This window comes from Sceloporus occidentalis, unplaced genomic scaffold (assembly GCF_023333645.1).
Source record: "Sceloporus occidentalis isolate IW3139 unplaced genomic scaffold, rSceOcc1.0.p SCAF_51, whole genome shotgun sequence".
Lineage (NCBI taxonomy): Eukaryota > Metazoa > Chordata > Lepidosauria > Squamata > Phrynosomatidae > Sceloporus > Sceloporus occidentalis.
The window spans coordinates 6,216,472-6,230,317 of record NW_028317031.1 but is presented as its reverse complement, the minus strand read 5'-3'; the positions used below and the strand labels follow the sequence as shown (position 1 = coordinate 6,230,317).

The 13,846-nt window shown below is 39.7% G+C and overlaps 1 protein-coding gene across 1 annotated transcript; it reads left to right on the top strand.

Moving 5' to 3' along the window:
• Positions 1-4,354: 4,354 nt before the first annotated feature.
• LOC149288538 (uncharacterized) lies at positions 4,355-10,718 on the top strand. The gene is made up of 2 exons (XM_089491694.1): positions 4,355-4,540; positions 9,996-10,718. The coding sequence occupies exons 1-2, from the start codon at positions 4,364-4,366 to the stop codon at positions 10,716-10,718; spliced, it is 900 nt and encodes a 299-aa protein (XP_089347820.1). The 5' UTR covers positions 4,355-4,363.
• The last annotated feature ends 3,128 nt before the right edge of the window (positions 10,719-13,846 follow it).

Here is a 13,846-nt window from a genome sequence, read left to right as displayed (position 1 = left end):
GTGAACCTAAAAGGTCATAGCTGCCCTCCAGACAGGGCAACTCCTGCATCCCCAGGGATCTCATTGTCTTGTTGTCTTTCGTAATGCATTGCACACCGAAAGCCTTAACGTACATCAGCTTTACATCATATTGCCAAACTGGATCCGCAGCACCCAATGCAATACAGCCCTACTAATAAAATGCTAATGCATCCAGCAGCTGTAAAGATAGCATTATTATATAGGCATAATATTGCGAGAACGGAGATATAGACACTGCGGATATATATATATATATATGAGCAATCCTGGGGCAAAGTAGTGAAATCACCATAGCAACTAGCACAGTGTTCCCTCTGGCTACTCTGCTCTTACCAGTTTGTATCGGAATTGCTCTGTATAGATCACCACCATGGGATGAACCGCATTGATGTTTCTGACAAAGCAAATACATGTCAGTGTACTCATTCAGAAACATGCCTGTGCAGCTGTAACGTCTGGCAACGCATGTAATACCCATATAAATTTTTTTTTGATATATTGAAACAGACCCATGTCAGAGCGGGGACGCAAACCCCCCAACAGGTCAAAGGCATGGCTAGAAGGCAGAGCTTTACCAAGTCTTTTCATTTGAGTTTATGACCCATTGATAACTGCTTAATGAAAACAATTTTATTTCTAAGTGACTTTTTATATACATTATAATATAACATGATGTATGTTATTGTGACTAGTATACACCCAGCAAATATTGTAAGCCACTAGAAAGGAACACGTGGGAGGGATGGGTATGTCTGAAAATAATCCTGTCCTAAATTCAGGACATGCAAAGCTTCCAAAGCACTTTAAAAATTCTAGGCAGAGACATGCAAATAAGAGATGTCATCTTTCCATTCCTAACCTGCCGTCACGTGGGCTTCTATGTTTCTATGCGCCCGTCGCCTACTTCTTATACATTGCACAAGGTAGAATTACATTGGGCAAAGAATTCCATCTAGCTATCCTTGCCTTGCTGGTTCGCATTACCACAAGAGAAGAACCCTTCTGACCCGCACTTCTACAAATGCCCTTAGTAGCAATCCAGATCACGCGTAAGCGCACCACAACCCGTTCAACATACAATATAATTCTGTCGGAGGCAGGCTCGTGGTTACAATATTTCAAGGGCCACTTAAGTGTCCTAGGTAGCCTTCTCAATGAAGAATGCATATTAAAGTCCTTAATAAGAACATTAATATTAGTTAATTAAAACAGCCGCAGTGCAATGTTCCCTCTGTGGGATCTGTCTCTGCAGAGTATCCTCATGTATATATTTGCCTGTCTCTATCACTGACGTGTGTGTTTGCCTCCCTGCCTTTGTGTTTGAGTTTGATTTGACAGATTACATTTGGGGAAAAAGGTCTGAAGGTTGCAAAAGATTACACAACTCTCCATCTTATTCTGTATCGCATCACCTTGTACAGGTCATCCTAGTTACATAGAAACATAGAATTTGATGGCAGATCAGACTCATGTGGACTCTACTCTGCCCGTTCTTCCTGATGTAAAGATTTGGTCATTGGTCAGTCATTGGGTTTTGTCTTAGATTCAGACACCATATGCCTATCCTCACTCTATTACCCTCTACCACTTCTGCTGGGGGGCTGTTTCATTTATGTACCACCGTCTCAGTAAAGTAAAACTGCCTTACTTTACATCTAAGCCTCTGACCCTCTAGTTTTGGATTGTGACCCCGCTTTCTAACATTTCTCCTTCTATCAAATCAGCTTCCCTCCTGTACTTTGTTAAATCCTTTTAAGCACTTCAATGTTTCTATCACATCTCCCTTCTTTTTTTTTCTAAGCTATCCCTTGGTCTTTTCTGATATTTTTATTCTTAAATGTTTAATGTTAGTTTTATGGATACGGGAAATGCTTTGTTTTTCTATACATTATTATTTATTGTTTTATATATCTTCATCGTATTGCGTAGCGCTCTACAATGGGTAGACCTGTGAGGAGCTTATAAGCTTACAATCTAGAGATTATTATTATTGCCTGCATCTCATATTATATGTCTTTAACTTTCTATTTCTGTGTGCTTCCTTTTCTTACTTTCTCTGTAGGCAGAAAACGTTTGTTTTATTCATTAATTGTGTTGTGATTAGTCTGTAGACGTTCCATATGGCTTGATGCCAGATCAGGCACTGGAGGCTCCATTAAAAATGTAAGTTGGGTTGAGAAACCAGACTTTCTCGGTTCATTTAGTGCAGTACAGGAAAGCCGGAAATAGCACAGGGATCTCTCCACATACAATCATTAAACCCTACCCTCTTTTCATAGAGATAATAGTAATTTATTGCGGTTACATCACAGCCTTTTTATCAAAATCATCTGGTTTTATAGGTAATCATTAACTTACCATTTTGTTACAAAGCAAGCAAAATGAGGAGTTTTCTCAGCAATTCTATTGATCTCAAGGGCTCGGTTTCTAGTGTCTACAATCAAGTAATACAAATAATACAATCTTGTAGAAACAATACTGATCAGCCAAGCATATCTTGCATTTGAGGGTTCCTTGCACTGACAGCGTTTAGGCTCATGAGCCGGCTTTGGGTAATCTTTTATATTGTAGTGTATACATGGCAGCGATACCAACATGGGAACTGGAACCTGTCAATGTGCTAAGCCAACAGCGCATAGGTGTTCGGAGCTCTGCTCATCGATGCAATAATGCCCAAGCAGGTATATGTATGTTAGAAATGCATACTTAATGCTTCATTGTAAACCCTTTTTAGGTCTTACTTTCATTAACCATTATGTTTAACATGAGTACTCACCTACCTATGGTCTTCTCACCCTCCGCCACCCCTGCTTTTGTAACGTGTTGCCCTCCTGGATCTTGAAACCATACCGCATAATAAAATTGTGTAAATACAGAGGCCACAAATGGCGTCCGATGTCCCACAGGGAAGCCTTACATTGCACGAAATATATGCCTTTTGTGCAAAGGGCCATCTGACATCGTCGGAAGAGAGTACACCCCATTTAGTCCAAAGTCCAGCTGAAAGAGGCAACACAAAAATGGGAAAGTCACCCTTTAATGGTATGGTATAACATGTCTAGAGGGCAAATAACAATAAAGGAGCAGATCAGCAACATTCATTCCTTCTCCTGTGTCAGAAGTTAATTCACTCGGAAGCGAAAGTTTACCGACTATTCGCTGCTTGGACAGAATTCCTTAAAACTAAGTGTGAGAGAGCACTCGGTGACCCCAGACATGAACACCACTTCTAATGGCTGCAGGTATGTGATCCCACTCTGTATTTAGGAGGCAGATTCATTGGGGTGTAAAGAAACACTTTCTTTTGGTTTTCATTGAACCTCTAGGAGGTTATTATGTTACAAAATAAAATGCAAAATCTAAAAGGTGGTCTTATCATCATGACAACCAGTAGGTTTCTCCAATCAGAAGACCCCTGAAAATGTGGACTTAAACTAAAACCCCTATAATTATAATAATTGCCCTTTCATGTTACTTTTTCTGCTAATCTCTGCAAAAAAAGACACCTTTTTAAGTTATTAAAACACAGGCTTAATATTTGTATGTCCAAAAATAGCCACCGTTATTAAATCCATGTTTTGCATAGTCAACCCTTAATCTATTTAATCTTTTTTTTTCCCCAGCCATACACACTGTCCCCCATTCTCCGCAGCTTTATTTGATTACATTTACATATTATCCACATTATTCTTCAACGGAGCAGATTTCCCATCCCTAATGGAAGTTAAAAAATCCAAGTCAAGGCCACAAGCTCATATAATTAAAAGTTTAATCACCCCAAGGGAAATGCAGCACCAGCTGGGAGAGAGATCAAAGTCGGGGCTTGCGCGTTTATGCCGTGGAATACGGTAGCCTGCTGTAGGCTCTAGCTATTTGTCCTTCCGCAGTGTTTTCATTCATGCAGGTGGAAGGCGACAGCTGAGCCAGGCAGGGGGTGGTGGAGGGGACCGTGAGGACACGGTAACACCCCCTGAGTTTGGGTTATTCGCAGATCCAGTGTGGGCAGAGGGACCACGCTGCAGCCTGATCACCACCCTGGGGGATTTAAACTTGAAATCTGCAACCTGGCACAGCAGAGAACCAAGAAAACCATATGATCTATAGTAGCCTCTGTCACATGGCTCAGGGCTAATTAAGTGTAAATAACCCCAAATCAGCAGTATACTGACAAGGGGGGAGCTGCAGAAGGTGACAGTGTGCAGTGAAATGCCCTGGAGGAGCTGCCAGTGAGATGGAAGCTACAAGGGATCTGCCTTCTGGTGGGTTGATGAGTTGATACTGTATACTCTGAGTTGCCCCTGCTATGGATCAGTCTGCAGCTGGGAGGCTGGAAGGAAGCTTCATGGAGGCCACTCCAGATCTGAGAGACCTAGAGTCCAAGGTGGGAAGAAAGACTCCAGAGGGGTTACTCAGATGGATGAGAGAGGATCCTGTGCTGCACCATGGAGAAGCTGGACAAGTCATGGACAGCAGAGACCAGGGTCTTGGAGACAAGATCAAGGCTTTAAAAGTGGAATTGGTGAGTGTGCTTTCGTTATCTATGTGTGTGCTGTGTGATATACTTCCAGGGCCACTATACATACATACATACATGCATTCATACATACTGTACATGCATTCATACATACTGCACATACATACTATACATACATAAGGAAACTGATCTAAGGGAAGCTTATTTTCTTTCCCTACATAATTTATGAACTCCATCGATGTTGTTGAATGTGCTATAACATATATATATTTTCTTACTTTGCCTCTTGGTAACTATGATTTATAGAATTTCAAGACAGTAGCCTTTCTAAAGCAAAGTGCTGCAGTCACCAAAAACATTTCCCTAGTTGCTATGGCGATTGCTCCAAATTTAGCTATGTTCCCAGAATTGCTGCGGGCTCCGGTTTAGTGGTTTCAGGTGCATTTGTTTTGCTTATTGTTTGAAAATATTTCTGGTCTCTGTAACAGTTAATGTAACGCTGCATATTTGGCCTCATGACCTCATAATTCTGAAACAGACCCCCGAAACCAGTTTGAGTTTTGCTTAAGGTTTGGGAACAGGTTTGTTCCTGAAGAGGAACTGGGTTAATCTGCCATTCCAGGGCCGAGAAGGGCCAGGGAGAAGTGTGTGTGTTTAGGGGGTGGGAGTTTGCATCCTGCAATTTTAATCATTGTGTGCGGCTTTTAACCCTTTTGGTAACAAATGCCTGTACAATGCATTATTCACTCATCAGACACAAACCCTCTGATGCTGGAAATGTTACCATGTGACCGGCATATATAGGGGGATCCAAATGGCCGAAACGCAGTCCTTTGGTGTCTCTTGGCTTAGCATCGGCTACTTTTGCTATACACAGTCCTAAAACTGAAATAATTCTTTGTTATGCGTGATTTGTGTTGTGTTTTTTTTGTGTTACTGTCTGCGCTGAATGACAATGTCTTGATGTTGTTGTAAAGCATTTTTATTTTGTTCCTGGTGACCATGGTATCCAAAGTAAATTAGCATTTCTAAATGTCTCACACAAACCGTAATGCACTTCTCATTTCAATATGTTTGCAAATGGGAACAGTGCTGCAAAAATCTTCCCACGCTGTGACACCCCACACAGCGCTACATCTCTCCGGGGGGAGTCACTTGGCGTTCCTTGGGAAACAGTCATAGAATTTGATGGCACTTAAAGAACCATTGGGTCCCATCTAGTCTGCCCGTTTTCTTAATCAGCCGTTGGTCTCGTCTTAGATTCAGACTCCATATGCCTATACCATACATTTCCCGTCTGATTGCTTCCCCCGCGTGATACATTCTTATAAGCAGTCTAAGGAGAATCATGCCTGTGTTTTTCCTCTTCCGGGGTACTTTGAAGCTAACTGAGTAATAATGTGTTAATGCCAACCAATTTTTTTTTCTCCATCTGGACCTGCTGCCCTAAACCAAAGCCTAAGTGGGCTTAGGCTAGAATATGTTTCTGGCCAAATGAAATGCTTGTTCCTTTATAATGGGATAGCACCGGCTTGGACCATCGGCCTATGTTGTTAGAGCTCTGTCTTGGCAGCAATCAAGTATGTGGAATCAGATCAGTTGTTCTTCCAGAAATTCTGCTGTGGGTTATTTGGCATGGAGATAGATCTCACTAGAAAGTAGCAGCAGGGTTTATGTGTAGATAGCAGTATTTACTAAATATTGCATGCCGCGTTGTTACGTGACCCCCTTGTTTTCACAGAGAAAGCAGCGAGAGACAAGGAGGGAGCATGTATGTATGTATGTATGTATGTGTGAGAGTGTACGTATAAGGGTTGGTGTGTGAGCATGAATGTGTAAGTATGAACAGGCTTTCATTAAGAATCTGGTGTAAAAAGTCATAAAATAGTAAAAAACCATCTTGTATGTATAGGGACATATACCGTATTTGTTATTGCTAACAGGTATACTTACAATAAATGAGAGGTATAGTAAGTGCAGTAGTAACACAGACATTATAATCAAGGTAAAACAGGTATAAAAGGAAAGGGGGTCCCTGCCCCAGAGAGTTTACAATCTAAGTTGATTTAACACAGTTAATCTTAAGACTAGCCTAGATTCCTTGAAAACTTGGAAGTATAGTGCCATCATCCTGGCTGTATTCACGTGTGATAGTTAAACACTGACCTTTGTTGCTACCAAGAAACAGGAATAACTCCTTGAAATGTTTTTTTGACCCTGTATCTCAGTATCTGCCCATTAAATGCTTATTTTTTATCTTAATGCTGATATGATCCTTCATGTTGCTTTTGTGGCTTGTATGTTAAGCAACCATTAATTCCAGTCTACTGGTTTCCAGTTTTAATCATTATTATTTTTACTGGGGATTTAAAGAGATAGTATTAATAGATAGTGATGTTCCATATTCTTTACTGACCATGTTGGAGAAGGTTGCGCAAGGCTTTTTGTATTGAAGGGTTACGCCTCGGTTTGTTTTAGCCTTTATATTAACATTAGCTTTGCGTTTTAACCACAATCTGTTTGCATCAGGCCGAGGGAGGAGCGTGCGTTCCACCAGAGCATGTCCACAGCTATCAGATTATTCTTCTCCTTTGTAATCATGGAAGTATACGGCCGGAAAGGTCAATGCACTCAGCCGGTCCTACCTGAGTCTTGTAGGTGAATAAGCCTGCCTGATGTATTTGCAGCAAGTCAATGTAACGTTACAGGCTGTGTAGAAGCCTTCTTTTTCTGGTTTAACGCCTATTAACCATACATCCCAAGTATTTAATGCCCATTTTTTTAGGGGCTCAGCCCTAAAATAACAATAAAATGTTAATATAAACCAAAGAAAACATGTTTAGAAATTGTCAATAAGTTTTTGGAAACAAGTGTATCAATTATGTACTTCTTCTAATTTCTAATTGCCTTACTAAGTACATAAATGATTACTCGTTTATATTAATTTACTCAAAAGGCACATAAAAAGTGTCTGTAAAGGCCTGTCCCTAGCCATGCCTTTGGCCACGCCTCTAAAATAAAAATGTCCTTATTTGGCCATTTGAAATGTTGGAAGGTATGTTAAAGAGTACCGTATATGTTGATTTAGGAATTTACTTTGCAACTTTATATACTATATTTATGCCATTTATCTAACCAGACCATTTAGCAGCAGCACACTGGGGGGGGCACGATCACCCAAGAGGGCAATCTGCCTCCTGGCTTTGCGTCACGGGGACTGCCCCACCCTGTACCTCCTGCCCTATGTCTACTAGAATGCATAGCAATTATTATGGGTTCCAAGAAGAGAGGACCTCATGGAGGTAAGAGAGGCATAGGGTTTGTGTCCCAAAGGTGGACTGTCTCTTCCAAGGAGGTCTGTCTGCTTATCTGTCTATTGATCTATCTACCTATTGTTACACCATGGCCCAAATGATTGTATTTGTCATCCCTGAGTAGCGCTATTCTTATTTAACCTTCAGCAGGAGCGGAGGTCAGGGGCCGGGTGGGATGGATTCATACCCTCGAAGAATCATTCTAGACAGGAGCTTACTGACACCCAGGTGTATCCATTAATTGACTGTAGTCCTAGGTGGGCAAAATACTTCATTAATATATTAACCCTATAGTGAAAAAACAATGGGGACCCCTGCAAGTTTTTATATAGCACTCATTTTCCAATTCCTGTTTCAATAGTTATTCCCACAACTTACTTTTTTTATATGTGGAGCTTTAGAAATCAATGACGGTGTTAATATATTAATATTTTTTTATTTAATTTTTTTTAGAACTTTTAGAGAGAGAGGGATACATACTATAATAAAGTTTTCTTGACAATTTAGTTCTAACGTAAGTGTGTGTAATATCCCAAGATTAGACAGGCAGACACTGTTAGAAAAATGCTTATGTTATTGTAAATATTATTGTTGACAAAGACATAAGAAAGTAGAAAATGTCTAGTCTATGATATATGCACAAATTCGCACCAACACATCTACTCTGTTATTCTATATATGTGTATATATATGTATGTATGTGTGTATATATATGTATGTATGTGTGTATATATATATATATATATATATATATATATATATATATATATATATAATGTGTGTGTATATGTATGTATGTATATGTGCAAAGGGTCAAGTCTAGGCCATTCTTAATTATGCAGTTTAGAAGGTGTAACCTGCTTGAAAAGTAACCAATCAGAATGATGCATGCTATTAGAAGCAGATAAGGGGTTATATAAACCATGTAATCCAAACGTAATTAGACAACGCTTCAACTTTTGTGTGTTGTGTGCCTTGTCTCGATTATGGACACTCTTTCTGAGGAGAATTCGACCATTAATTCAACCAACAGACACATATACTATACTCAAGTGTGGGTGTATATAATGCTGCAGAGTATTGTACACAGATCTGAGAAAGGGCGTCCCGATGACGCCGCATTGATCCAGCTCCAAGATGGGGAATTTCTCAGCAGAGCTTTCAGAGGATGCACTCTTCACTTTCCCAGGCAATTTATATCATTCCAGCGCTGTGAGAATGAGCTTCTGGGTCACAGGACATGCATTTCACATGTAATCCTCCATGTGTTATGTTTTTTTTTTAATATTCAATAATACAATGGGTTTTTTTTCCTTTATTTTTTTTAAAGGTCTTCCTATCAGCGTAGCGTTCTTGGACTATTTCAGTAGTCTATAGATGCACTGGATTCTTAAAAAATATTTGTATGTGTTAATATTTTGTTTGTTTTCCAAACCTTTTTCTTGCCACATACAGCCTGTGACTGAATATTTAAGTCAGATTGATTTTTAAGCATAGCCCAGGAAATAAATCCTTTAAAACCTATTTATGGCATGGAACCAGCTTCAAAAATGGTATTTATTCTCACAGTAATACACTGTTATTCCGTTGGGTTAATTTAAAGACACAGTTTCTGATGTTCCCTTTCTTACATAACATGCGTTCCAGATTCTGTATATTACTGGACCTCGGATCCTATACCCTCAGACGCTGAATCTTTAGATGCATGCTATTGCCCATCTCGGGTGTATTTGGATTTTGCTTTGCTCTGTGCAGAACAGTTCAAGAAACTAGCTTTTCTACAGCCCATCCTGTAATCCCAGTGAAATGAGGTTGCGGGAACCAAATCCCCTTACTTAAAAATAAATTGTTGTTTCTCTGCTGGAGAGGGGGTGGGGTGGAAAACAGTTATTTTAAACCATTTCTAAAAACTAAAGGTTCTAAAACTGAAGGTTTAGTATCTCTTTAAGAGCAACTGAAACAGAATTCCTCACTGCCAATGTCAAAAAGCCTGTGAAAATAGGCCTGAGCAGAGGAGGTAGAGAGATTTTAGTACTTAATGTCATCACGTGATTTTATTTATTTATTTATTTTGGTCAAAACACCAAAGTTGGGTATCCATGCCCTGTAGTAAACTTTGTTTGTGAGCCAAACTGTAAAATATGGTTGGTATAGTTATTAAGTGATCTGTGTTTTTCACTTTGTAGGCCTGCTTGAGAGCCATCGATGTGAAGATACTTCATCAGTTACTGGCTGTTAACGAAGGGATCGAAGCCGTGAAATGGATCCTCGAGGAGAAGGGAAACCTAACCAGCCGTTGCAGTAGTTTGACCAGCAGCCAGTATAGTTTAGCGGAAAGCCAGGAAACTTCCCGTCGCGGAAGTTGGAATAGCCTTCAGGACCCCACAGACAAACTGGACAGCATCTCCATCGGTAGTTATCTGGACACTCTTGCCGACGACCTGGATGAATACAGTCTGAGCACCAGTGAGCCAATTGTCTCTTCCACCCCTCATCGCCACGGACTTCCTTTAAACACCCCTGACCAAGGTGTTGGAGAAGGGTTATCGGGTACTCTTCACTCGAGAGCAGAACAAGAGAAAGCCAAACTCGACAGGGAGGGCATCCAAGATGATTATATGTCTACAACGGGCAATGGGCAATTTTTAGGAGACAAATCTAGAATGCCTAAGCAGATGGGACTTTTGCAAGCTGCTCATGTGACCCAAACCTCAAACAGATCCTTGGCCAAACACGGTGTAACCGTCGAGCACCAAATGGAAGCAAAGCGTTCTACAGAGACAAGTCCTAAAATGAAATTGAGTCAGAATGGGAAGGTGGATTTGGACAAGTTAAACAGTAAACTTCACTTGGAATATGATGCTCACTGGCAGTGGGTTCAGTCTCAGGACGATGTGACATTCTTGTAATTTGACCACGATTCTGTGTTATGTGGAATTTTTGTGTTTCTATTCTTGAACTGAAATGCTTGGTTTGTTACCCAGGAATTTGTAGTGATTAAGTTTGTCTAGAAAGCTCTAAAATGAAACCTTGACAGCCAACGCCATTTAAATCCTAGTGTGGTGTTGCTTTGAAAGCCATCAGATTCTGATGTCAGAAGTATCTTTTTTTTTTTTTTTGTATAAAGATTCCTCCTCAAAAACATTTTTTTTGGGAGGTTATCTGATAAATATTGATATTCTATGAATGTTGATGTTTTAAACGGACAGGCCACTACAGAAAGGATTATGTGAATCGGTGCAAAAGAGACATTTTCTATATGTTGTGATTACAACAAAAAATTGGTGGCTTTTAGATTTTTTTAAATTTTTTTTTAAGTATAGATGCTGATTATTATTTTGCCTGATTTACTTGGAGTTACCCCCTCCCCCCACACACTTTTTAGAACCAGATTGAGAATTAAACTCGACCCTGGCACCAGCGGCCGGTTAGTTCTTACGGCTGCATGTTGTAAACTTTTATAGCAGGCGGCCGTATGTCTCTGGGATAGGATCTGCCATGAGTGGCAATAATAGGTACATGGGAGGCGCCATTGGGTACTAATGCACCATGGATTTGCCCAAGTTGCCCAAAGGCCAGTCTGGGGCTGCCCCATTCTCGCTTACATATAAACAGTCAATTTTGAATAGATTCCAAAGCATTTTACTGCATATAAATTTCTACATGCATGATTTTGTGACTTCTGTCTTATTTTCCTCGTCCCATGGCGGACACCCTACTCAAATCAAGAAGTGCTTCCCATACATGCGATTGGATTCTGCTTACGTGAGTAGAAGTCCCATTCATTTCCGTAGGAGAGCTATAGCACACGTGTGTTAAAATACTTAAGTATGCTTCCTGCTTTCAGTAAAGGCAGCCAGGGAAGGAGGAACATGAGACAGGAGTCTTTGTCAAGAAATTAGAATCCATGTAAAATCCACATTAAAATTTCTTTATTTACAATCGTTTATTGTCGCATGAAAGCAGGCACCAGTAGGCACTTAGAAAAGCTTTCTAATAGTTTTTTGTTTGTGTTTATATATGATAAACCATTTAGAAAAAACAATACAGGAACATGTTTACCAAAATGTACTTACGTGCTAGCTAGAGGGCTCAATTAACGATGTGTCAAAGTGGAACAGCACCTTCAATGTAAAGCCTTTTGGTGGGTGGGTGGGGGAAGCTCAATTTAAGTGCCAGGTATATAGATAGACATATATATATTCAAGCTGTATGATTGTGTATAGGAAAGTATAGATATTCACATTATAACCTGCATGTAAAGTTTCCTGTTAGGGAATGCTATGACGCTTGGAGGTTGATTTACCTTGAGACGGTGCGCAGAGATTTATTCATAAATCATGAATCCTTGCTACAGTGTTTAATACATAATAGTTGGCAACGCAACAAATGAATTGTTGGTCAGTTTGTTTAATGCGCTCCAATTTTGGTTATATTGGGGACATGGTTCTGCATGATCTTGTTGAGAAAGCTGAGCTTCTTCTGAGTGCCCCAGTCTTTAAATATTAGATTTTTTATAGAAATATGTTACATATTTTATATCAAATATCTTAAATTACAATTCTACAATTGCAAAGTTATTATGGCAAGTAGAAGTATTCAAGGTGCAAGTGTCCTATTGCATTGTGGCTACGTTGGATCAGTCGATATGTCCGATAGATCCCTATCCAAGCGTCTCTCTTTAGAAAGGACAGTCCCTCTTTCCTCCCCTTATGTCCCTTTTTTTTTTTTTCTATAATCTCAAATTGTTTGAGTGCATCCCGGTGTTCTACAGTCCCAAACGGTGTAATGAAATGTATAGAAAAAATGCAGAAAATGTGTTAAATTTTGTAAATAAAATACATTCTATTGTATGTTCTAAATGGCTTGCTCGGCTACATAAATAACGATCACCAAGTCATAGAATCTTTGGCCAATTGAAATTTTGAGAGGTACACAAATACTATCCTGGCACCACCATATCCCCCATATTAATGTATATAGTATGCCTAGGAAAATATTACACGCGTAATGTAATGACATCTCCCCAGCCATGTTTATTTGATTTGCTAGTGAATGATGCCATTTCAGGTTGGCACGGGATCTTCAAGTGGAGGCTCGGCAGATAATGGCGTTTCTTTTAGCACCAGATACAGTGTAATACAGAATTAGCTATTTTTAATGTAGTATTAAGAAACAAGCCCTGTTTTACATTTATATGCTTATCTAATCTTATCTTTGTCTTTTTGTGACCCCATATCTCTTTGTTCGTAATGATTCATTATCTCTGCCAAGGGCCAAAGTCCTTTTCCAGGAGATTATCGCTGTAGCTGAGCAAAAAGCCGAGATGTGTTCAATGTGTTCCTGCGTGAGTTACTGTGGAAGCCTTGTGATCGTCGCCGCTTCTGTGGAAGTGGGTGACGTGTAGCAGTCTTGCAGAAGCTCAGACATGGGAACACAAATCTTTCCACGGGGCAAATGTTACTTTGCACCCATTTTTGAAGGCGGGCCTCTAATTATTACTAATAAAATTATTTTCCAATGGCTTAATGATTTTATTTTTTTCCCCGTAATGTAGTAAAACAGATTTCTTATTGCAAATATTTTAAAAGCCACTGTATGTTTTGTTAAAAGAAGTTACTTGGCTGGTTTATCAATACCCTCTCAAGGGGCCTTGAGAATCTAGATGTCTCAGTCACCAAAACTCAAAGCCCCGTAACTCGCCCGTGTGCTTCCTAAAATCCACATCTATCTCCTTTTTTATTTTAAGATTGAGGAGTCACACTACTTTATTCATTTCTTTGTTGCTATGTTGTGCATTTCATTGTGTTGGCTGTATTGTACTTCTGTATGTGGAACCAAAGCTTCATCGGTGGCTTAGACCGACCGGGATTGTCCAGCTGGCGGAACATGGTGAATAGAAAATAATGTAAACTTTATTGACTTTGCCTCCTTATTTAAATAGTGTTTACATAGAATTCAAGATTAGCATCATATGTGAACATATAATTCTATGTTATACCGGTAGATAAATTGTTTCTCTTGATCTTTTCATTTC